Source organism: Sardina pilchardus, chromosome 12, assembly GCF_963854185.1.
Source record: "Sardina pilchardus chromosome 12, fSarPil1.1, whole genome shotgun sequence".
Classification (NCBI taxonomy): Eukaryota; Metazoa; Chordata; class Actinopteri; order Clupeiformes; family Clupeidae; genus Sardina; species Sardina pilchardus.
In genome coordinates, this window is record NC_085005.1 from 662,501 (window position 1) to 687,469 (window position 24,969).

The 24,969-nt window shown below is 42.9% G+C and overlaps 1 protein-coding gene across 1 annotated transcript in view; it reads right to left on the bottom strand.

Moving 5' to 3' along the window:
- flvcr1 (FLVCR choline and heme transporter 1) overlaps positions 1 to 24,969 on the bottom strand; it is a 213,418-nt gene that overhangs the window by 106,019 nt on the left and 82,430 nt on the right. The window contains exon 9 of the mRNA XM_062551016.1: positions 7,131 to 7,198. Coding sequence (XP_062407000.1) covers positions 7,131 to 7,198 — 68 coding nt within the window. The remainder of the gene's footprint in view (positions 1 to 7,130; positions 7,199 to 24,969) is intronic.

Genomic DNA, 24,969 nt, shown 5'->3' on the forward strand with positions numbered 1-24,969 from the left:
ACACACACATACGCAGGCACACACTCTCACACACACACACACACATACGCACGCACACACACACACAGAGAGAGAGAGAGAAAGAGAGAACACACAGACACAGAGAGAGAGAGAGAAAGAAAGAGAACACATACAGAATACACACAGAACATGCACATACACACATACAAACACACATGTATACACACATGCAAACACACACACATGTATACACACATGCAAACACACACACGGGCACACATAAACGCACCCATACACACAAACACACACACACACAGGCTATAGTACATCACACACACACTCACTTCACAGCTCCGGTGGTCTCACAAAACTTACTCAAAGGTGTGTGTGTGTGTGTGTGTGTGCACTGTGCATCTGTGTGTGTGTGTGTGTGTGTGTGTGTGTGCACTGTGCATCTGTGTGTGTGCGTGTGTGTGTGTGTGTGTAAGGTGTGTGTAGGTGTGTGTGTGTGCACTGTGCATCTGTGTGTGTGTGTGTGTGTGTGTGTGTGTGTATGTGTGTGTGTGTGTGTGTGCACTGTGCATGTGTGTGTGTGTGTGTGTGTGTAAGGTGTGTGTAGGTGTGTGTGTGTGTGTGTGTACTGTGCATCTGTGTGTGAGTGTGTGTGTGTGTGTGTGTGTGTGTGTGTGTAAGGTGTGTGTAGGTGTGTGTGTGTGTGTGTGTACTGTGCATCTGTGTGTGTGTGTGTGCCTTCACCATACCAAGAGATTAGCATGGTTTTATTTCAGTTAGCCTATTAGCTGGTTTGAATTGCATTGAGCTCAATGAGAATGAAACCAGCTAATAGCTTAAAGGAATACGCCACCCAAAAATGAAATTAAGCTAGTCTCGGTCACCCCCAGAGTTAGAACAGTGAAAAAAACCCGGTTAAAATCCGTCCGGGCATTCTCCTGCTTTGGGAGCAGCGCTGTTAGCTTTAGCTTAGAACAGTTGCTGTAGTTGAAGGGTGTCAGTGAGCACGTCCTCCAAAAAGTGACCGAGACGTCTACATTTTTTTCTAAATATATATTGGGAGCCGTGTGTTCAAAACGAGTACAAATCATAATGCAAAATCGAACGAGACTATTACCTGGGCAGATCTTTACTTGGAACTATTTTCAGCCTCATCGCCGACGAAGCACCGCTAGCTAGGCGCAAAGTTCTCACGTAGCACCACTTGTGAAGTTCCAGTCGAAGCTAGTTGGGAGTTTACAAGACTGCTACGTGAGAACTTTGCGCCTAGCTAGCGGTGCTTCGTCGGCGATGAGGCTGAAAATAGTTCCAAGTAAAGATCTGCCCAGGTAATAGTCTCGTTCGATTTTGCATTATTATTTGTACTCGTTTTGAACACACGGCTCCCAAAATATATTTAGAAAAAAATGTAGACGTCTCGGTCACTTTTTTGGAGGACGTGCTCACTGACACCCTTCATCTACAGCAACTGTTCTAAGCTAAAGCTAACATCGCTGCTCCCAAAGCAGGAGAATGCCCGGACGGATTTTAACCGGGTTTTTTTCACTGTTCTAACTCTGGGGGTGACCGAGACTAGCTTAATTTCATTTTTGGGTGGCGTATTCCTTTAACTGAAATAAAACCCTTATGATACTTATTCACAAACAAAATTGATGTCCTTAAAGGTTGGATGTATCCTAATTTTTTCCATTTAAGGCATTAAGATCAATTTCCAAAAGACGATTTTATACAGTCAACTTTAGGATGTTTTCCAATACTTATGGAGGTAACTGTATTATTATGAAATGTCTCCATTCAAGAAACTAATGATGAACTTGACTTACTTACCCTAAAAAACATATATTTTGACCTTTTAATTGCATTTGTATTAGGTTTTAAGCCTGAGATGTGGAAAAATCTCCAAATAGCGGCCATTTTGGACGCCATCTTGAATATCTCAGAGAGCACAAGGGGGATTCACGGGGACTTTTAGTATGTTATTCCTAAAGGTATTCTGAACATATCCTGAAAAATTCAGCTTGTTACTAATTTGTTCCGGGTTTGACCTTATTTTGAGCTAATGCTCTTGGACTATTTAGAGAGAGAGAGAGAGAGAGAGAGAGTGATAGAGACAGAATATTTCTGTAAATGTTTGACCATGTTTATTATTTAAAAAAAAAAACATTATTTATAGAATGTTCATTTGTTTTACTTAATCTGTTAAATTGTGTAGAATTGGTAATAAAGTAACTTTTTAAGCTTGGATTTTTGTTCTAATGTTTGAATTAATTTAGATTTTACTTGCAAAGGTTGTATTTGTTAGAATTATTAATAAAAGTAACTTGTGCTTGAATCACTAGTTCTGCATTTGTGATTATTCTGGTAGTGCTTTTGGTACCTAGCCGACATTCAGCCAACACTCAGTGAAATCAGTTTTACAGTGCTCGGGCCACAATCGGGCCGGGGACCAAGCCGACATTCAGCCAACACTCAGTGAAATCCGTTTTACAGTGCTCGGGCCACAATAGGGCCGGGGACCAAGCCGACATTCAGCCAACACTCAGTGAAATCCGTTTTACAGTGCTCGGGCCACAATAGGGCCGGGGACCAAGCCGACATTCAGCCAACACTCACTGAAATCCGTTTTACAGTGTGTGAGCCAGACCTGGGCCAACACAATGCATGAAATCCGTTTTACAGTGCTCGGGCCACAATAGGGCCGGGGACCAAGCCGACATTCAGCCAACACTCACTGAAATCCGTTTTACAGTGCTCGGGCCACAATCGGGCCGGGGACCAAGCCGACATTCAGCCAACACTCACTGAAATCCGTTTTACAGTGTGTGAGCCAGACCTGGGCCAACACAATGCATGAAATCCGTTTTACAGTGCTCGGGCCACAATAGGGCCGGGGACCAAGCCGACATTCAGCCAACACTCACTGAAATCCTTTTACAGTGTGTGAGCCAGACCTGGGCCAACACAATGCATGACAGTCATTTCACAGTGTGTGGGCCAGACCTGGGCCAACAGAAACAATAAGAGTCATTTTACAGTGTGTGGGCCAGACCTGGGCCAGAGCAAATTCAAAGTGTCGGTTACCAAAGATCGGGCCATGTCTGGGCCGGGGACCAAACCAGAAGTGGGCCAACACCCACACTACCCTGAGGCAAGGTATAGGGCCAGAGGTGGGCCGAGCAAATTTTGCTATCTGGGGTGCGATCATTCCCCCTCCCCCACACTCGTCTAACCAGGTCACTACATTATAGCCTATATGCGGCACTGAGGACGACACGACACTTGAGCCCGACACTATGTCAATGTAAAAATGTGTGTGAGTGTGCGCTGAACCACGAATTAACATATTAACTTTTCTTTTCAGCAGACATCGCAAACATAAAAAGAATCTCAAAACAGGAAGTCTTTCGTTTCTTTTAATAAATCGATACATTTTCTTTTGATGGGTTCCGGAGAGGCTCTTCGACTAGGTTTCGAACCCCGGTCGCTGGCATACGATACCTATGCATCAACCACTTGCGCCACAACTGGATGTGAACTTCAATAGGCTTTATTCGGGAAATGTACATTTTTATCGCCGGTTAAAATGAACAAGCCTCCGTTTTAAAATAGCTTACACATTTCTAAGTATTCCTAGCATGTAAATGTTGCCAAAATGTCCATCTTGTCCATCTCTTTCGTCTTCGCCTTGACGTTGACAATAATAGCCTATTCACGGAAATGCGGTCTTGTAACCGTAATGAATTCATTAATTAATCTAAGGTTGCCTTTCGAGTAGCCTATTTCAGGTTGAATTGAAGGAAATAGTCCTTCTGATAGGCCTATAGGTTTCTAAAACCATTTTCATTCATTTCAACAATGGTTTATTGAAACGTCGTTTGATTAATTTCGCCAATCACTTTCATTTTAATGATTAAATGAGACGGATATGCGGAGCATTTCTCTCCCTCTCCGTTGACCAAAACGTTGCTCTGGCATCTCTGCTGGACTGACTGAGTTATAGGCTACGTCGAGTGAGAGAGCTGTGAGGTAGGCTGTAAACATTCGAAAACTCGGGCGGTCTATGTTGCCCCCTTGCGGTTGCAGTTTTCCCGATGCTTCGGGAGTCCCGATGTGCGGGAATGAAAGGAGCATTCTCAACCCGTACCATCTGTACATAGGCCTACTAAACATAACACATAGCCTAAATGAATAAAGAGTAAAGCAAATAGCCTAGGAGCATATGAAACACGGAGCAGTATCTTTGCAACATGTTTTAAATGAATCTGTATGAAAGCACGTAGCCTACATGCGCAAAGAGGAGAAACAATTTAATTTAATTTAGGCCTACAATGAGACGTTACATTTAGTTTACATGCAGTGGTGGTTTTGGATGTCATTGGCATTATTGTATTTGCATCATTAGTTGCAACGCACAATTATTCCCTTGCATGACAGCTCCTGTAACCGCACATTCATTTCAAAACATTGTGACGTGAAATGCCACTAAAAGCAGTTAGTGAATAGGTCTTAGTGAGTTAGAAGTCCTCTCGAGTTCTTTTCAGCTGTCCTAGACTTAGGAACAACTTTTAGGCTGAAAATGCTTTGTGAATAACTTTTAGTGAAAAAAATTCACCTAGTCCTAAAGTTAGGAGTGACACTGTAACAAACCAACCTTAAAACTAATAGGATGATTTAGTCACAACGCTATTTTATGTCGCAGGCGGATCAGAAGGAGAACTGCGGTAACTACGCTGGTTTAAATCAGTTACGGGCAAATAAATGATCACACTCAAAACTCGGCACCCAAGCCCGAATCTCATTAACTATAAAGTAAAGGAGGTTTAAACCTTAACGAAAAAATATACCAAGCACAACAGATTGGCTTTTCAAACTTATAATTTCAATGCCAACAATGGCCGCGCAGGCCACACGAATGAGGAAACTGCTGCAAAACTCAGCGAATACAGTCTGAAGAGTCTTTTAACCCCAATGTCCCATTAGTCCCAAAGTCAAAGTGCATATAAACACAGTCCGATCGTTTAGTGAGTTGTCAGACCCGGCTGCAGAGAGCAGTGATAAAGGGGGCATTTGAGATTTTCAGGGGGGCACTCTCAATCGTACAAGGCTACAGTTAGGATTAGGCCAAGTAAAACTGAGGGGGCACCTTTTTTGTTTGAGGGTGCACCGCCCCCTTTTGCCCCCCCCTGGAGCCGGGTCAATGAAAACGGAATCCACTGCGCAAAGTTAGTCGCGCTTTGAGCCTGGCGAGAAGCCGCCTCCAGCAAAGTCAATTTGGAAAGCGCACGTCACCAGTTAATGCGTCGGAAGATAAGATTCCGTTCTTACTGTAATCCAAAGAGTCAGGTAGGTAATTCCTAAAATGAATAAATCCCACGAGAAAGACCACACATACATCCAAGAAGGAATCTTCCAAATGCCACCGCTCACTGCCGGCTTCTTTCTCCAGGTGAACTCGTAACCCCTGGACACCTCACAGTTCAACCCTCCCTCAAACCGTGACATGCATTTAAAGGACTGTCAATCACTGTGACCATTGTTAACCCCTTAACCACTGGTAATGACATGACAATTAAACATGACAATACATATCAATATACAGTACAATACAATACAGTACAGTACAATACAGTACAGTATTAATTCTATTGAATTCAACCATGTTAAAAGGTGTACTTATTGGCGACTTTTACAACACGCCCATTATTTTTAAGAGTTTCTCCTAAATTCGCCAGTTAGGAGCTACTTTTAGCCTTAAAATTCTTTGTGAATACTGGCCCTGACGTGTATGCGTCACTGATTTGTGAGTTTTCATGAGTTTTCGGTTGTCATCTATTTCAGTTCTATTAAAGAGGAACTATGCAGGATTGGCGATTTCATCTCTGGTTTCGGTTTCGTTTTTCGTTTTCGCTCGTTTTATGCTTGCATTTTCTCTGCAGAGCTTCCCCGACAGCTTTAGCGTACACAGTGCTTAATTTGAGCCGGAACAAGCCGGAACAAGATCCGGAACCTCCGACGTTGGATCCGGCAGCTATTCAAGGCTTAATTTGAGATCCGGAACCTCCGACAGCTATTAAATTAGATCCACCACCTCCATGACCATATCACAATGAAATAAAGCAAACAATAATTCATTCATTCTTTAAATAAAAGTTCGTTCGGACCTTTTGGCCACGGTCAACACTGTCCCCATCTCGAGTGCAGAGTGAGCGGGGTTTTTCGCACATTAACTTGATTTGCGCAGCAAATAGAGCATCTCTTGTCCCCTCTACCATCTCCTCACAAGTCTTTATTGGCCTTGTCGGCCCACTGCTTAAGCTACCCGGTTCAATCCCATTCCCTACGTGAAATCATGGATTGAAAGGACATATCTGCACGGGATCTGAGGACTAGGGAAATAGAGGCAGGTGTCTATCTATGGATACTGTAGGCTATGAGCTGTTTTGGACAAATAAGATATATGTGTAAGTAAAATTACGTCTTAATTATTCTCTGCTGGTACTCTCAATATATTGCAGTCTTTGTTTCATTTGTTAGCCTAATTATTGATTCATTGTGTTGCGTTAACGTTTGGAGATTTAACGGGCAAACTTTGAGTGATAGGCCTATTGTGCGCTTGTTTGGAGTTCATCCTTTAAGCGTTGTCCGTTAACCTTGGCTAGCTTACTGTCTTGCAATGTTGGCAAAATAAAGCCTTAAACATGCAAATCTGCACTCTGTCTCCGCACTCGGTAACTGGTTTAATTGTAGGCTAGTGCATAGGCTACAGAATCGTTGTGCGTCGTCGTCCCGCCGACCCTTTATTTATTTATTTGTTTATTAATTTATTAATTTATTTATTTTTGAGTCGCCGGATCCACCCATCCTCTGCGTTCCGGCACCTCCCACTTTACAAATTAAGCACTGAGCGTACATATTTATACATGTATAGGCTATATTTAAATATATAAATTGCAAGCGTGGTTCTTCGTCTCAGATTTCCAGATGTAAACAAGGAGCGATCGTCTCCTGCAGAAAGTTGCATAGGGTCTCTTTAATCATAGAGTTGCCAAAAATGAAAATATATATATATATATTGCATTTTTGGCGCTCAACACATGGAAACTAAAAACCCAATAGTGCTTTGTTTGCCACTCAAATTGTTCAGAGGGATGACTTACTGGTTGATGAGTCTGGTGCCCACAACACATGTTCACATTGTGTCTTCTCAGTTCAGATTTTATTAAGGCTGTAATTGAAAAAGACACATTCTCATAATAATCAAATACTTATTAATAACGTTTGCAACAGTAGCCTAATCATCTGATTTCTCATATGGACTGCTAGGATATAACTGTTTGTTGTTGCTTAGGACAACAAGCATCTGCCAAATCCCATAACGATAACCATAACTAATTCCATCTAATTTCACCTGTGAAAAAATTACAAGTCTCATTAACACTTTTCTGAATGATGGCCCACTACAAAAATGTTCAACAATTTTAAGCATGAATCCTAACTCAATTTTCATACAGGATCACCAGTGCAATGCCTGTTGTTATTTTGCTTCCGGGGGCCTTTCAGACACTTTGAGGCAGTCTGCTACACCTTGACATTTTTAAGTTTTTCATCTAACTAAAAACATCTATCTGAAAGTGGCACATATGGTTATATTCTAGAAGATCTCAACAATAAATATAGCCGCAAGCGGCGATGGCGGGCCCGAGCACCTGCAGTGCGGACCTGTGACATTTCGGAATCTAACAAAGCAACATGTGTGGGTTGGTGGGCATGTGCATGAGCAACACACATGCCCACTAAATTTGGTTATTTTTTGTGAATATATATTTCAACCACAACAGACAACACGCTGCATGGCGCTATAGAGTCCCTAAGCCACACCCTAGGCCTGAGCTCTGTCTCTGACTAGCGATAGCAATAACACACAAGCCCGCCAAATTTGGTTCATTTTCGTGAATGTACATGTCAACCACAACAAACAACACACAAGGTGGCGCTGTAGAGTCCTTAAGCCACACCCTAGGCCAGAGCTCTATCTTTCAGTAGCGGCAGCAATAACACAGAAAACCATATGTGGCATATGTGTTGTATTAATCTGAACAACTTTTACATTGAAACTACACAGTGAATCTTAGAAGACTTTCAGTGATGATTATGATTATGATTTTTGCACATCATGCATTTGAAATGCATTTGATTTTTGAAATTTTGAAGCATATTGAAATGGTGAAGGTTTGAATTAGGCCTATGGCAATTTATGAAAGAAACAGGAAGTTTGTGTTATAGGCAGAAAAAAGGTAATAATTTGGATGTAACTTGGCAGCTACATGTAGAATTGCTACCGCTAGTCAGAGACAGAGCTTTGGCCTAAGGTGTGGCTTTGGGACTCTATAGCGCCACCTAGCAGCGCGTTGTCTGTTGTGGTTGACACATACATTCACGAAAATGAACCAAATTTGGTGGTTTTGTGTGTTATTGCTGCCACTACTGAAAGATCGAGCTCTGGGCTAGGGCGTGGCTTAAGGACTCTACAGCGCCACCTAGAGCATTGTTTGTTGTGGTTGACACAAACATTCACAAAAATTAACCAAATTTGGTGGGCTTGTGTGTTATTGCTGCCACTAGTCAAAGACAGAGATCTGGCCTCGGGTGTGGCTTAGGGACTCTATAGCGCCACCTAGCGCATTGTCTGTTGAGGTTGACATACATTCACGAAAATGGATCAAATTTGGTGAGCTTGTGTCTTATTACTGCCGCAAGTCAGAAACAGAGCTCTGGCCTAGGGTGTGGCTTAGGGACTCTATAGCGCCACCTAGCGCATTGTCTGTTGTGGTTGATACATTCACAAAAATGAATCACATTTGGTGGACTTGTGTGTTATTGCTATGGCTAGTCAGAGACAGAGTTTTGGCCTTGGGTGTGGCATAGGGACTCTATAGCGCCACCTAGTGCATTGTCTGTTGTGGTTGACACATTCACGAAAATGAACCAAATTTGGTGGGCTTGTGTGTTATTGCTATCGGTAGTCAGACACAATTTTCTTTTTTTTTTTTTTTATTTAAAGTTATTTTTTGGGCTTTTTATGCCTTTAATTGGACAGGACAGTAGAGAGAATGACAGGAAGCGAGTGGGAGAGAGAGCTGGGGTGGGATCCGGAAAGGACCACGGGGCGGGAATCGAACCCGGGTCGCCGGCGTACGGTGCAGGTGCCCCAGCCAGTTGCGCCACGGCTGGGGCCGTCAGACACAATTTTCACACAATTTTTTCACGCTTAGTTTTCATTATTATCATGCCAGGTCATAGACCCAGAACACTAGTTTACATGGGCTGGCATCAGGCGAGCCAAACATACCCATAATTCTTTGTGTTTTGATGAAGTTGGTCACATGTCTTAGCGATCTCTATATTGTGTTTTTGCTATTGCTTGTCAGAGACAGAGCTCTGGCCTATGGTGTGGCTTAGGGACTCTATAGCGCCACATAGCGTGTTGTCTGTTGTAGTTGACACATACATTCACTAAAATGAATCAAATGTGGTGGGCTTGTGTGTTATTGCTGCCGCTAGTCAGAGACAGAGCTCTGGCCTAGGGTGTGGCTTAGGGATTCTATAGCGCCACCTAGCCTGTTGTCTGTTGTGGTTGACACATACATTGTTAAAAATTAACTAAATTTGGTGGGCATGTGTGTTGCTCATGCACATGCCTACCAACAAGTACACATGTTGCTTTGTTAGAATCCAAAATGTCATGGGTCCGCACAGCAGGTGCTCGGGCCCGCCATCGCCGCTTGTGGCTACATTTCACCGTGTTCTTTGTGTTGTCCTAACATTTGTGCAGTTTTGTCTTGTTTATCTGTTTACACGTGTGTTTGTTGTTGTTGGTTTTTTTGCGGTCTTGTGTCTGTATGTATGTTGTTGTTATTTCTGTATATGTGTGTAATGTTTGTCTGTAATGTTTTGGAAACTCCTGTCTAGGACCCTCTTGAAAACGAGATGGCACATCTCAAGTGGCTATAATACATGAATTTCATATTTAAACAAAGAACAACCTTTTTTCCTTCTTCTTACACAAAAAAAATCTCAGGATGGGTAAAAGCAAAGAGTCCTTCCGAGACTTTCGCAACCTTATTGTTGCAAATCATTAGTCTGGCCATCACCATACTAAGCTCAATCTTTTAAGGTTGAACATTAGTCTGGGGAGTCTGTGCTTTATTTCTACTGCAAAAGAGGTGTGATCAATGGGAAGAGTTCAAATGACTCTGTACGCTTGGATAGTCTTTCAACCAATCAGACCAACAATCTGGGTGTGCCTGGTTGATAAACCAGTTTGTGATTGGACCCAGCAAATGTGCACAGGAAGCAAGTTTCCAGCCTGGGCTGCAGGGCGAAATCCAAATCACTGGCAGATCAGGCTGGGTTTACCCAAACTAGCAAATCATCTCAATGGAACTGGATATAGACATGTTTCAAAACTTCAGAATTTTCTAGTAAGCACCATTATCCGCAAGTGGAAGGAACATTACTCCATTAGCCTGCCACAGAAGCGCTGTATATACTGTATACATACATGTATGATTATAATATATTCTAAAGTTATTCTAAAAAATAGCCTGAACTAACAAAAAAAAAAAAAAATGTATTTCTGATCATTTATCCATGGCAGCACACATTATGAAGATATTAAGATATTATAGCTTACTGTTACTATTGGGCTCCGTTACACACACATTAAGATATTTTATCTCCCTCAACAATGGAATTCTCTTCTCTGATTGGCTGATGGGGTAGTCATTAACTTCGTATAACCTGCTACCTTTGAAGTAGTTCCCGTAGCACACTTGAATATTAATTCGCCAAACTCGTTGCAAAGTTTAAATGAACTGTCACGTTGCATCCAAGCTGAAATACAGACATGCAGAACCATAGTAACATTGTAGCATATGACGGAGGTGGATTGTAGCTAGTTGGATGCCATGTAGGCTATAAAAGTAGCGATCTTTCCAAGTTAAAGTTAATCAGAATCCTGGGATATGCCCGCTTGACAACGGGAGAGATAGAACTAACGACTGGCTTTTGGCCGTAGCAACCAGCCATTTAGAACTAACGACTGGCCTTTGGCCATAGCAACCATCCATTTAGAACTAGTAACGGCAGTTTTGTCCTGCAAGTAGAAAGTTGATATGTGGCGGAAAGTAGTCCCACAATCAAGACAGTTTTAGCGATGTTAATGGACGCAACGGTGGAATAAAACTATGTTCTAAATATACAGGTTATGAATACAAACGGAAGATAAGCGGGATAACGGCCTTCGAGGTCGACCGGTTTGATGGAAATAATGGCACGGCGGAGGTAACTCCGTCTCCGTGCTTCGCACGTCGCCGGAGTTCTAGACCTCCACCTAGCCATTATTATGACCACCGCTAGCGTAGCTAGCGAAGTGGTCATATAGTTGTTGTCAAAGTTTTTTTTTTTTTATTCTTTTTTCCCGTCATTTTCCGTCAACGATTCCCGGGACACCGTAACACCGGAGCACATGAAACTTGGTTGGCATGTAGCCCCAGTAGACTTCTGTGGAAAATTTTCGTTTCGTCCCCGTGGGTCACTCCACCCCCGCGCTGCCCCCGCCCGAAGCACAAAAATGACAGTTTTTCCTACATAACTACCTGAACCGTGGCGCCGAGGATGACAAAATGTTTATGGTATGTTGGTCTCAAGAGCTTGCATCAACTTAGCTTATAACCAGTCATTTGTGATTTGCACCCCCATTAGGGTGCATCAAATTTGAATGGGAAATTTTAATTTAAAAATATCATTTTGGCTGGCATTGCATTTTGTTCCAATCAAGAAAATAGTGACTTTTGCAAAGTTTTAAGGAATTTCATTGATATTTAGGGGTGCCACCTAACACATGAACTTTGGCGAAATTTCGAAAAATGCACAATTTCCGTCTAATTGGCAAAAGGTTGACCTGGAAATGTTGAATAGAGTGAACTTTTATACAGTAACATGTTATGTAGGGTTATCAAAGTAAAAGTTGCTTTTACAACTTGGGCATTTCTCAGAATTCAACTTTGAAGAGTCTCTATTCATTTGGAATGAATGTCCTATATGGACAAAATGAATGGAAGTCAATGGGACCTGTTCACATGGCCTTACCCTGAATTTTGTGAAGCAGTGATGGATGTCGGACACACATCCCAACTGAAAAAAAAACCCCAGCAGGAAACCAGCTTATGCTGGTAGCTGGTTTTAGTTGTGTTTTGCTTCTTCCAGCTATTGCTGGTGTAGCTGGTCAGACCACCAGGTAGACATGCTGGCGTGACTGGTCGTGCAGGTGTGACCAACCTGTCGTGTGGGACACAGCTGGTGTAAGATGGTCATTCTGCCCTGCTGAAAAAAACAGCCTGACAGCTTAAGGTGGTTTGCTGGTTGACCAGCTTGTTAACCAGCTTGTTTGACCAACCTATGATGGTTGACCAGCTAGACCAGCAAAACTCTTGCGAAAACTAGTAGCCTACATACCTTTAGCTGGTTTACCCATCTTACGATGGTAATTCAGCTGGTTTTGATTGTCGTACCACCACCTCAAGCTGGTCATTTTAATTGGTGTTGCTGGTCTACATTGCTGGTTTTTACTGGCCATGCCAGCTTATGTTGGTCATTCTAGAAAACCAGCTTGACCATTAGGGGTGTGCATTGGCACTGCCCTCACGATTCGATTCGATTACGATTCACCAGGAAACGATTCGATTCAATTCGATTCTACGATGCATTGCGATGCATTGCAATGCATCAAAATTCTACTGCACACAACAAGGCAAATTTGTCATCAGACAGGCAATTCAAGCAGTCATATTGAACTAAAGATTGTATTGGCTGTTATGTGGGGGGGACGGTGGACCTTGCAATTGTATGAAATAACATTTTAAACCTTGGAGTATTATATTAACCCATATCCTAATATAAAGAGAAAATACTGAAATTCTGATATTCATGACAGCTCACGTTATGCATATTTTAGCCTATGTTCATATTACAACTACACCTCTTTAATTCAGCTGTCTGCTTAAAGCCTTAAAATAATATTGTAAACAATAGCATAGTTGGCTAGCTTACCACAGTCTACTGGTTGGACTGTTCAGTTTACTTAGGGTGACCAAAAAAATCGGGACAGTCATGAAATACAAGCAGTTGTCCCGATCCCTAATCCTGCCCTAATTGTCCCGAAAAATTGTCTGATAGGCCTACATTAAGAAACTATTAATTCAAGGCTTCTCATTGCCTGTATGTTTAGGGGATTAAAAACTATTAATTCAAGGCTTCTCATTGCCTGTATGTTTAGGGGGGAATTGTGTGTAGCATAGCCTACTTGCGCGATAATACTTTCTCATTCATTGTTGACGTAGAGGCTCAGGCAGCTCTGTGACCTGATGAACATACCGCTAAAAATCACAAGCGAGTGCACAAGTTGCAGCCGTGAGGGAGCTGCCACGAGAAGTGATTGGTCGTATAAAATGAAAGTTGCTGATGTCTGGGTTACACAAACAACAACACATTTGTTAGGTTTTCTTATTGACCTATAGGCCTAAATAAAAAATAATGTTGACATTATGTAGGCCTAGCTTAGGCTAGTCTTATTAGCGTTGCAACAAGTGTTATGGAAAGATCTGACTACGTTAAAGCGCTATGAGTAACCTAGGCTTGTTTACCAAAAAAGTGCGGAGAGGGGCTTTACTTATACTGTTCGGTAAAGTTGCACGCATAGTCTACAATGGAAATCGTTCATGGAGACAGACGGGTTGTGCACGGAGAGGGGGGGCTGTGGTTGTGTGTGTGAGCAAGAGAGGAAGGGGGAGTAGGGGAAAGAAATGCAGCTTTACGAATACGATGCATGTTTTAAATTGCGTTAAAAACATAATGAATAACAGAACGCATATGTGGCGGCTGTGTTGAATCTGTGGTGCACTGCCACAAATTAGTCTATGTGTGGGGAAACACTGTACAGGCGGCGCATGTCATTGCAACATTGCTCTGGAAATGCCACCGGAATGAATGGAAACGTCAACTATACTGTACTCGAGGCCAGAAAATAAATAGTGACCTAATCGATTATGGCACGTTGCCGCATCGATGCTGAATCGTGCATGCCCCGCATTGCGATGCATCGCCGAATCGATTATTGTTGACACCCCTATTGACCATCTCTGTCAAGCTTGGCAGGCTGGTCACCAGCATGATCATCTTAAACCAGCTGTATCCCACACGACAGGCTGGTCATACCAGCACAACCAGCTTCCTCAGATGGTCACGCCAGCATGTCTAGCTGGTGGCCTAACCAGCTACACCAGCAAAGACCAGTAATAGCTGGAAGAAAACCAGCAAAGACTAGCTAAAACCAGCTACCAGCATAAGCTGGCTTCTACTGTAGCTGTTTTTTTCAGCAGGGCTGCCTGAATTACTGTACCATCATAAGCTGGGTAAACCAGCTGAAGGTATGTCTTCACAAGAGTTTTGCTTGTCTAGCTGTTCAACCACCATAGGGTGGTCAAACAAGCTGGTTGACAAGCTGGTTAACCAGCAAACCATCTTATGCTGGTCAGGCATTTTATTTCCAGCAGGGATATAAAGTTTAATTTACTTTATTGGTATACACATGGGGTGATACTGACACATGTGGTGCCGGCACCCAGACCAAAGCAGTGGTCGGCCCTGTGAGAGCTGTATGGCAATGCAGGCTGCAGTGAGATGGCCGGTGTTTGACGCAGTGGTGTCAAATGCCATGTTGAAAACCTGGTCAATGCAGCACCAGTCCTGCAGCAACTTGCATGTCAACCGGGCAATGATCATTGGGCATGACTCATTGGTCTGCTTCTAATACGCCAGGATACCAAGCAGTTTCAGCCTCTCTGTATCTCCAACTTCCACTGTAGGCTGCAGTAGGACGCTCCTCAAACTGGTACACATTGCAGAGCATCGGTGTTAACTTGCTGTCCCAGTGTAGGATGCACAATGGAGGTGGTGTGGTTAGCAAACTGTTGCTAGTTCACGTTAGCTAGATGTAATGAGCACCAAATACCTATAAATATGACTTAAATGACTTGTGATAAATAAGTATACAAAGACACAACTAAAGATATGATAGTAGTAATGTAATAATAAGCTATAACTAGAGAAAGTAATTCCAGGGAATTACGAGTGCATGAAAATGCAAACATTTCTGCTTAGGACGCACAGGAAACAGAGAGAGAGGGAGAGAGAGTTCTAGCATAGGATTCTAATTGCCATTGCTAATTGCCATTGTGATGTCTATGGGGAAATTTTAATAGTTTTTATTTAATTCGGTTTTTAAGTGATGATGTAACAATGGGATAATAAATATATGTCCGGGTCCAACGGCTTTCAAACTCACATGTTATTCTCCATAGACAGTCAAATAAACTATTAATTATGACCGCCGCTAGCGTAGCTAGCGAAGCGGTCATATAGTTGTTGTCAAAGTTTTTTTTTTTTTTTTTATTATTCTTTTTTCCCGTCATTTTTCGTCAACGATTCCCGGGACACCGTAACACCGGAGCGCATGAAACTTGGTGGGCATGTAGCCACAGTAGAGTTCTATGGAAAATTTTCGTTTCGTCCCCGGGGGTCACTCCACCCCCGCGCTGCCCCCGCCCGAAGCCCAAAAATGACAGTTTTTCCTACATAACTACCTGAACCGTGGCACCGAGGATGACAAAATGTTTATGGTATGTTGTTCTCTAGAGCTTGCATCAACTTAGCTTATAACCAGTCATTTGTGATTTGCCCCCCCATCGTAAAAATTGAAAATGCAATGTAATATTGCTTTAATTGCCCCTATCTTCAGATGAGATGTTATGAACTGCACCAAATTTCATGTGTATGATTAACCTGACACCCTCTGGGAGTATGCCAAGTTTTGTGGAATTTCATCCATGGGGGGCTATAAAATAAATGGATTTATGTGTACATTCAGGACTGTATACCCATTGGCCAGTAGATGGTGGTATTATCTGGAGTCTAAATCCCCCCCCTGGGGATTTCAAAAACTGTTCCAAACATCTCAATCTCTGCTAGTTTTTGTCCTAGAAACATATAAGTGACACCATTAGAAACCTTTAATCAACTAGTTTCCAAATATGTTTTAAAAGAGAATGGTTGCTCTGGGTGCAACAAACATGCAGGAACACACACACACACACACACACACACACACACACACACATAAATACACACACACACACGCATACCTACACACACACGCACCACTACATACACACATGTACATAAAACATTATACAAACACATGCACAAACACGCCCACACGCATGCACACATACACCCTTACACACACACACACACACACACACATTCACACACACATCTTTGAGTACATTTTGTGAGACCACCGGAGCTGAGAAGTGAATGTGTGTGTGATGTACTATAGCCTGTGTGTGTGGGTGCGTTTCTGTGTGCCCATCTGTGTGTTTGCATGTGTGTATATGTGTGTATGTGCATGTTCTGTGTGTGTTCTCTTTCTTTCTCTCTCTCTCTCTCTCTCTCTCTCTCTCTCTCTCTCTCTCTCTCTGTGTCTGTGTTATCTGTGTGTATTCTGTGTGTGTTCTCTCTTTCTCTCTCTCTCTCTCTGGGTGTGCCTGTGTGTGTGTGTTTGTGTGTGTGTGTGTGCGAGTGTGTGTTTGTGTGAGTGTGTGCCTGTGTATGTGTGTGTGTGTGTGTGTGCACACGTGCGCATGTGCGTGTGTGTGTGTGTGTGTGTGTGTTATCTGATATTGGAGTGACAGTGACGGCAGAGAACACAGTGAACATATACTCAGAGACACATTAAACACACACACAAGCAGACACACACTCACACTAGACAGAGAAGCACTCATACACAAAAGCAAGCGCACACATGCACACACTCATTTACATACATAAAAGTTGCAGTAGGGATGGAGTAGGCGATGGAAACACAAGCGTGATTGATATTTGCGGAGAGAATGTGCAGGACTGAGCGACGGTCATATTGTGTATCGCTTTGCGGTACATCTAGTTTCCGCTATTCTTACTAGCTTTTAAGAAAATTGTCATCTTAAACGGACTTGTTGCCTCAACCCAATCAAATCTATATTTTTCGCGGAAGCCTAGTCGTTACCCATTAATATATAATATGGATGCATAGCTACAGTGATTATTTTGTTAAAGTTTAGCGATTTTGTTTTAAAACCGCTAAAACGAAGGTGGTGATGACATAGTTTACAAGTCACAAAAAAACATCGGGCTGCGCTAATAAACGTCTTTTCACAAAATAGCTGTTGGGCCTGTGACGTCGGACTTAAAAACCGAATAGTTGAAAAATACATAGCTGAAGTCACCTAAGTAAGACCTACGCAGCGCAGTTTGAATGAATTTTCTACGTTAAACGTTATATCTATATCTATCTCTACCAACGTCGTGCACACAGTGTTCTTTTTTCAGAGCCTATTTGGAAAATCTAATTTAGCATTAACCCTTTGTTGACGAACCATGTAAATATCGTTCCTCCAGGAACGATGACGTTGAGTCTAATAACTCCGCCATACCTCAACTGATTTTATTAATGAAAACGTCCTCATAAACGTCACATCATAAGCTTTACAGTGATATGATTGGTTAATGGATTTGTGGCGCGAAACTGTTTCACTACTTGAAGAGAAAACAAGAAGTTGAAATGTCCCCCTGCCTGCTGCATCTGAAGGAGCAACGCTAGCTGTCACCATACATCAGACATCATAACGTCGTTTGAAGGACAAACTGGTGGATGAACTGAGGTAAAACAGTCTTTTTATGTGTTGTTATTGTACTTATCCACGTTATTACTTCAAAATCGTTTTTATTTAGCTATTTTTACCAGTAATTGCACCGTGAGTGGGTGACCGTAACATATGCGTCTGTGTTTACTTCAGCTCACAATATTTGCGGGTGTTTTAGCAAACTGTTATCTTTAGTAAAATGTTGCTATTTTCAATGTTTTTTTGGGTGTAACTATATGTAAAACATGATGAGCCAACTACTAGGACTGTCACCTTAGATATGTATTCAACTTGAACGAAATAGCCCGTCATGTAATGCTACGGCAACTCATAACGTTAGCTGTAAGTTACATCTAGCTGCTGTAGCTTCTCGCTCCAGAAATATTTTGCCCACGACGCGTCCTCCTGTCCTGACCAGTGTCTCTCAAATTCTCTATCTATATCATCTCATGTAAAGGACACCTGATTGGTAGGCTATTTTATTCCCAAATAAACCAGTTATTTCGTCGTTTTTATTTAGCCATTTTACTAGTAATTGCATCGTGTGTATATGACCATTTTGCGTGTGTTCACATCAGCTGGTTGCTGGTGTTTTAGCAAACTGTTGTCTTTAGTAAACTGTTACTATTTTCAATGATTTCTTGGGGGGTAACATGGAAAACATGGGAAGCTAACTACTAGGACTGTTACTTTAGATCAAGTTTGAACGAAATAGCTTGTCAGGTAATACTACAGCAATCATTACCGTTAGCACGCTAGCTGTACATTTCCAGCTCCAGATATATTTTTGGCTCGACATGCCCGGGACGCGCCCTCCTGTCGTGATCAGTTTCGCTCAAATGCTCTATCTATATCACCTTATGTGAAGGACATCTATTGGTAGGCTATTTTATTCTCAAATAAACCAGTTATTTCGTCGAAATATGTACCACATTTTACAGTTATATGCAGCCAAGTTGGTTAGCTTGCTAGATATGATCTGTCCAACATGAAAGGTGCTAATGTATCCAAACGTGATGATTGTGCCAGGGGTCTAACGCAAGGTTTTCGTTTATTGTCGGCTACTTTTGCATATGAAGACGTGTAGTAAATGTGTCATAGCTACTGCTTAGGTCGTAGACTATAATTTTCTTGATCAAGGTTATGGCGATACTTGCCAACTAACGCTAACATGTTGTGAACTGAAGTGGGTATTTTCTCTACTCCTCGTCGAGACGCAATATTTCGTCTTTACGCTGCCACGAAATAACACGGTGTGTGTGCATACATGTGCTCTCTAGATGGTTTCTGTCATATTTTCTTGCTCAAGTTGTCTTATATCAGTGTTGGTTTGCAAGCTGGTTTGTAATGTTTAGTCAAGGATTTAATACTAACTTGCTTCAAGTGAGTTCACAGGCTAATGTTATTTCTCCAAATCATCAGTCAGCCTTCCAGTGACTGATGAAAAAGGACATAGTTAGAGGTGATTCAGATTGTATTGTAACAACCAAGTAAGTTATTTACAGGCTTATCTTTTTTCTCCTCATTATTTTAGATGGAGGGGGAGAAGAGCCAGTATGCACGGTTGATGGTCTCTCAGGGAAAGGAGACAACTGATCGCAGAGGAGCTCCAGGTCATCGGTGAGCATCAACTACAGGATCATGAAGGGATGGACACTGAGTACGTGGATAGCCAGCTACTGAGTGAAGAGGATGTGGAAGAAGAGGAGGAGAGTGATCTCCCATCATCCTCAGCTGGGTAACTATGTTTGTGTGTGTGTGTGTTATTTCTCCAAGTCATCAGTCAGCCTTCCAATGACCGTGTCTTTAGTGAAAAAGACATAGTTTGAGGTGACTCAGATTGTATTGTAACAACCTAGTAAGTTATTTACAGGCCTATCTTTTTTCTCCTCATTATTTTAGATGGAGGGGGAGAAGAGCCAGTATGCACGGTTGATGGTCTCTCAGGGAAAGGAGACAACTGACTGCTGAGGAGCTCCAGGTCATCGGTGAGCATCAACTACAGGATCATGCAGGGATGGACAAGGAGGAGTACCTGGATAGCCAGCTACTGAGTGAAGAGGATGTGGAAGAAGAGGAGGAGGAGGGGAGTGATCTCCCATCATCCTCAGCTGAGTAACAATGTTTTTGTTTGTGTGTGCGCTTGTGCAACTGCGCATGTGCACAATTTTTATCGTCACAAGAGCATTACTTGTTATAATAATGACAGGAATAGTGGTAATAGTTTCATTACATTTATATTTACATTTCTACTAATTAACATTCTTATGACAATCTATTTTGGGTTTGGTTAGCCATTCCCTGACAGGCCCATGTCAGGTAGAAAGCGTAGACGCTTGTTACAGTGTTGTCTTCTTACTCTTGTAGTTCTAGTACTGCTTGTTTGTAAATGTTTAAGTGTTATACCTGGGTTCTTAAAGATTTAATATAATTTATCAATTTTAAAATAAAATGAACTATATTTTTTCCATTACAAATCGTGTGTCAGTGTCTATTCTTGTTTTCGTAACAGAATGATCCATAGAGAGAAGCATTCTCAATCAGCTAGTCTTTACTTCACCTTTTAGTCTTTCCTCACTCACAAAGGTTATTGGCTCTTAAGGCAAGGTAAAACATGCCACATTTAGCTATACAACTGAGATGGTTAAATACACTTATATTTATTACATGACCAACATATCTGTGTATTTTGGAGTTCAATTTTAAATCAGGGAATGAAAGCATTCTACTTTTTAAAAATTCTACTCGTCACTTCAACTTGCAGTTATGAGTAAATTGATCATAACTTTTGAACCAAAGGTAATACATTGATTATGTTTCTTTCACTGAAGAGAGCACAACATTGTCTATAATTCACACACTATATCTGCGATAGCTATTAGGTAAAACATAAGATTTATCTTGACAAATATATGTTTTCGTGTTTTTCAAGGTTGAATTTTGAAGGTATTGTTTAAAAATAATGTATGTTACACTTAAACTTATTAACCATGATGTATACCATTTTAAAGGGCTAGTTCTTCTGATCACAATGATGGGTATACTATATCTCTAGCATCTAGCATATCCACACAACAAGCCTTTTTGTGTCACAGGGGCATCAAGTATGAAAAACGGAATGTTTAGTGCCATCTGCAAAGGTCCAATAAATTTATCATAACATTTGAACAAAAGGTGACAGATTGGTTCTGTTTTTTTCAGTGAATAGAGGACAAAATTGTGAATCCCGAACATGCTGTAGGTTTTTCTCTACCTACAACAGAAATTGGGGGAAAAATGAGATTAATCTTGACTAATTGATATTTTCGTGTTTTTTGGGGTTGAATTTTGAAGATATATTTTACAAATATGTATGTTCTCTTCAAAGATATTAGCTATATTCTATACCATTTGAAAGCCCTGTTTCTTCTGATTACAGTGGTGTGTATATTGTATCTCTGCCATGTAGCATAATCACACAATACACCTTTTTGTGCCATGAGGCCATTGAGTATGAGAAAATGGAATGTTCGGTGCAGGCAACAAAGGGTTAAACGAAGCGATAAAAGCAGCAATTTCGACACTGATTGGCTCCCAGAATCCTGCGATTTGATTGGCTCCCAGAATCCTGCAATCTGATTGGCTGTTGGAATCCTGCAATCTGATTGGCTCCCAGAACCCTGCAATCTGATTGGCTCCCAGAATCCAATCAGCGATCTGATTGGCACCCTGCAATCTGATTGGCTCCCAGAATCCTGCAATCTGATTGGCCCCCAGAATCCAATCAGCGATCTGATTGGCACCCTGCAATCTGATTGGCTCCCAGAATCCAGCGATCTGATTGGCTCCCAGAATCCTGCGATTTGATTGGCTGTTGGAATCCTGCAATCTGATTGGCCCCCAGAATCCTGCAATCTGATTGGCTCCCAGAATCCTGCGATTTGATTGGCTGTTGGAATCCTGCAATCTGATTGGCCCCCAGAATCCTGCAATCTGATTGGCTCCCAGAACCCTGCAATCTGATTGGCTCCCAGAACCCTGCAATCTGATTGGCTCCCGGAATCCTGCAATCTGATTGGCTCCCAGAATCCTGCGATTTGATTGGCTCCCAGAACCCTGCAATCTGATTGGCTCCCAGAACCCTGCAATCTGATTGGCTCCCAGAATCCTGCAATCTGATTGGCCCCCAGAATCCAGCGATCTGATTGGCTCCCAGAATCCTGCGATTTGATTGGCTCCCAGAATCCTGCAATCTGATTGGCTGTTGGAATCCTGCAATCTGATTGGCTCCCAGAACCCTGCAATCTGATTGGCTCCCAGAATCCTGCAATCTGATTGGCCCCCAGAATCCAGCGATCTGATTGGCTCCCAGAATCCTGCGATTTGATTGGCTCCCAGAATCCTGCAATCTGATTGGCTGTTGGAATCCTGCAATCTAATTGGCTCCCAGAACCCTGCAATCTGATTGGCTCCCGGAATCCTGCAATTTGATTGGCTGTTGGAATCCCGCAATCTGATTGGCTGTTGGAATCCTGCAATCTGATTGGCCCCCAGAATCCTGCAATCTGATTGGCTCCCAGAATCCTGCGATTTGATTGGCTCCCAGAACCCTGCAATCTGATTGGCTCCCAGAATCCAGCGATCTGATTGGCTCCCAGAATCCTGCGATTTGATTGGCTGTTGGAATCCTGCAATCTGATTGGCCCCCAGAATCCTGCAATCTGATTGGCTCCCAGAATCCTGCGATTTGATTGGCTGTTGGAATCCTGCAATCTGATTGGCCCCCAGAATCCTGCAATCTGATTGGCTCCCAGAACCCTGCAATCTGATTGGCTCCCAGAATCCTGCAATCTGATTGGCCCCCAGAATCCAGCGATCTGATTGGCTCCCAGAATCCTGCGATCTGATTGGCTGTTGGAATCCTGAAATCTGATTGGCTGTTGGAATCCAGCGATCTGATTGGCCCCCAGAATCCTGCAATCTGATTGGCTCCCAGAATCCTGCGATTTGATTGGCTCCCAGAATCCTGCAATCTGATTGGCTGTTGGAATCCTGCAATCTGATTGGCTCCCAGAACCCTGCAATCTGATTGGCTCCCAGAATCCTGCAATCTGATTGGCCCCCAGAATCCAGCGATCTGATTGGCTCCCAGAATCCTGCGATTTGATTGGCTCCCAGAATCCTGCAATCTGATTGGCTGTTGGAATCCTGCAATCTGATTGGCTCCCAGAACCCTGCAATCTGATTGGCTCCCAGAATCCTGCAATCTGATTGGCCCCCAGAATCCAGCGATCTGATTGGCTCCCAGAATCCTGCGATCTGATTGGCTGTTGGAATCCTGAAATCTGATTGGCTGTTGGAATCCTGCAATCTGATTGGCTCCCGGAATCCTGCAATTTGATTGGCTGTTGGAATCCCGCAATCTGATTGGCTGTTGGAATCCTGCAATCTGATTGGCCCCCAGAATCCTGCAATCTGATTGGCTCCCAGAATCCTGCGATTTGATTGGCTCCCAGAACCCTGCAATCTGATTGGCTCCCAGAATCCAGCGATCTGATTGGCTCCCAGAATCCTGCGATTTGATTGGCTGTTGGAATCCTGCAATCTGATTGGCCCCCAGAATCCTGCAATCTGATTGGCTCCCAGAATCCTGCAATCTGATTGGCTGTTGGAATCCTGCAATCTGATTGGCTCCCAGAACCCTGCAATCTGATTGGCTCCCAGAATCCTGCAATCTGATTGGCCCCCAGAATCCAGCGATCTGATTGGCTCCCAGAATCCTGCGATCTGATTGGCTGTTGGAATCCTGAAATCTGATTGGCTGTTGGAATCCTGCAATCTGATTGGCTCCCGGAATCCTGCAATTTGATTGGCTGTTGGAATCCCGCAATCTGATTGGCTGTTGGAATCCTGCAATCTGATTGGCCCCCAGAATCCTGCAATCTGATTGGCTCCCAGAATCCTGCGATTTGATTGGCTCCCAGAACCCTGCAATCTGATTGGCTCCCAGAATCCAGCGATCTGATTGGCTCCCAGAATCCTGCGATTTGATTGGCTGTTGGAATCCTGCAATCTGATTGGCCCCCAGAATCCTGCAATCTGATTGGCTCCCAGAATCCTGCAATCTGATTGGCTGTTGGAATCCTGCAATCTGATTGGCTCCCAGAACCCTGCAATCTGATTGGCTCCCAGAATCCTGCAATCTGATTGGCCCCCAGAATCCAGCGATCTGATTGGCTCCCAGAATCCTGCGATTTGATTGGCTCCCAGAATCCTGCAATCTGATTGGCTGTTGGAATCCTGCAATCTGATTGGCTCCCAGAACCCTGCAATCTGATTGGCTCCCAGAATCCTGCAATCTGATTGGCCCCCAGAATCCAGCGATCTGATTGGCTCCCAGAATCCTGCGATCTGATTGGCTGTTGGAATCCTGAAATCTGATTGGCTGTTGGAATCCTGCAATCTGATTGGCTCCCGGAATCCTGCAATTTGATTGGCTGTTGGAATCCCGCAATCTGATTGGCTGTTGGAATCCTGCAATCTGATTGGCCCCCAGAATCCTGCAATCTGATTGGCTCCCAGAATCCTGCGATTTGATTGGCTCCCAGAACCCTGCAATCTGATTGGCTCCCAGAATCCAGCGATCTGATTGGCTCCCAGAATCCTGCGATTTGATTGGCTGTTGGAATCCTGCAATCTGATTGGCTCCCAGAATCCTGCAATTTGATTGGCTCCCAGAATCCTGCAATCTGATTGGCTGTTGGAATCCTGCAATCTGATTGGCTCCCAGAACCCTGCAATCTGATTGGCTCCCAGAATCCTGCAATCTGATTGGCCCCCAGAATCCAGCGATCTGATTGGCTCCCAGAATCCTGCGATTTGATTGGCTCCCAGAATCCTGCAATCTGATTGGCTGTTGGAATCCTGCAATCTTATTTATAAATGAGAAGAAAACTAAATTTATGTTATTTACTAGAGCAAGGAACACTGAGGTTAATGGCATGCAAATAACAACTGTAACTGGTTCAAGCATTGATAGAGTCTCTGAATACAAGTATCTTGGTATCTGGCTGGATGACAAACTCACATTCAATTACCACGTAGCCATCCTAGTAAAAACACTGAGAAAAAAAATTGGTTTCTTCTACAGAAACAAGGCCAGCCTCCCTATGGAAAGTAGGAAAAAAGTTGTTGAAGCAGTTTTCATGTCAGT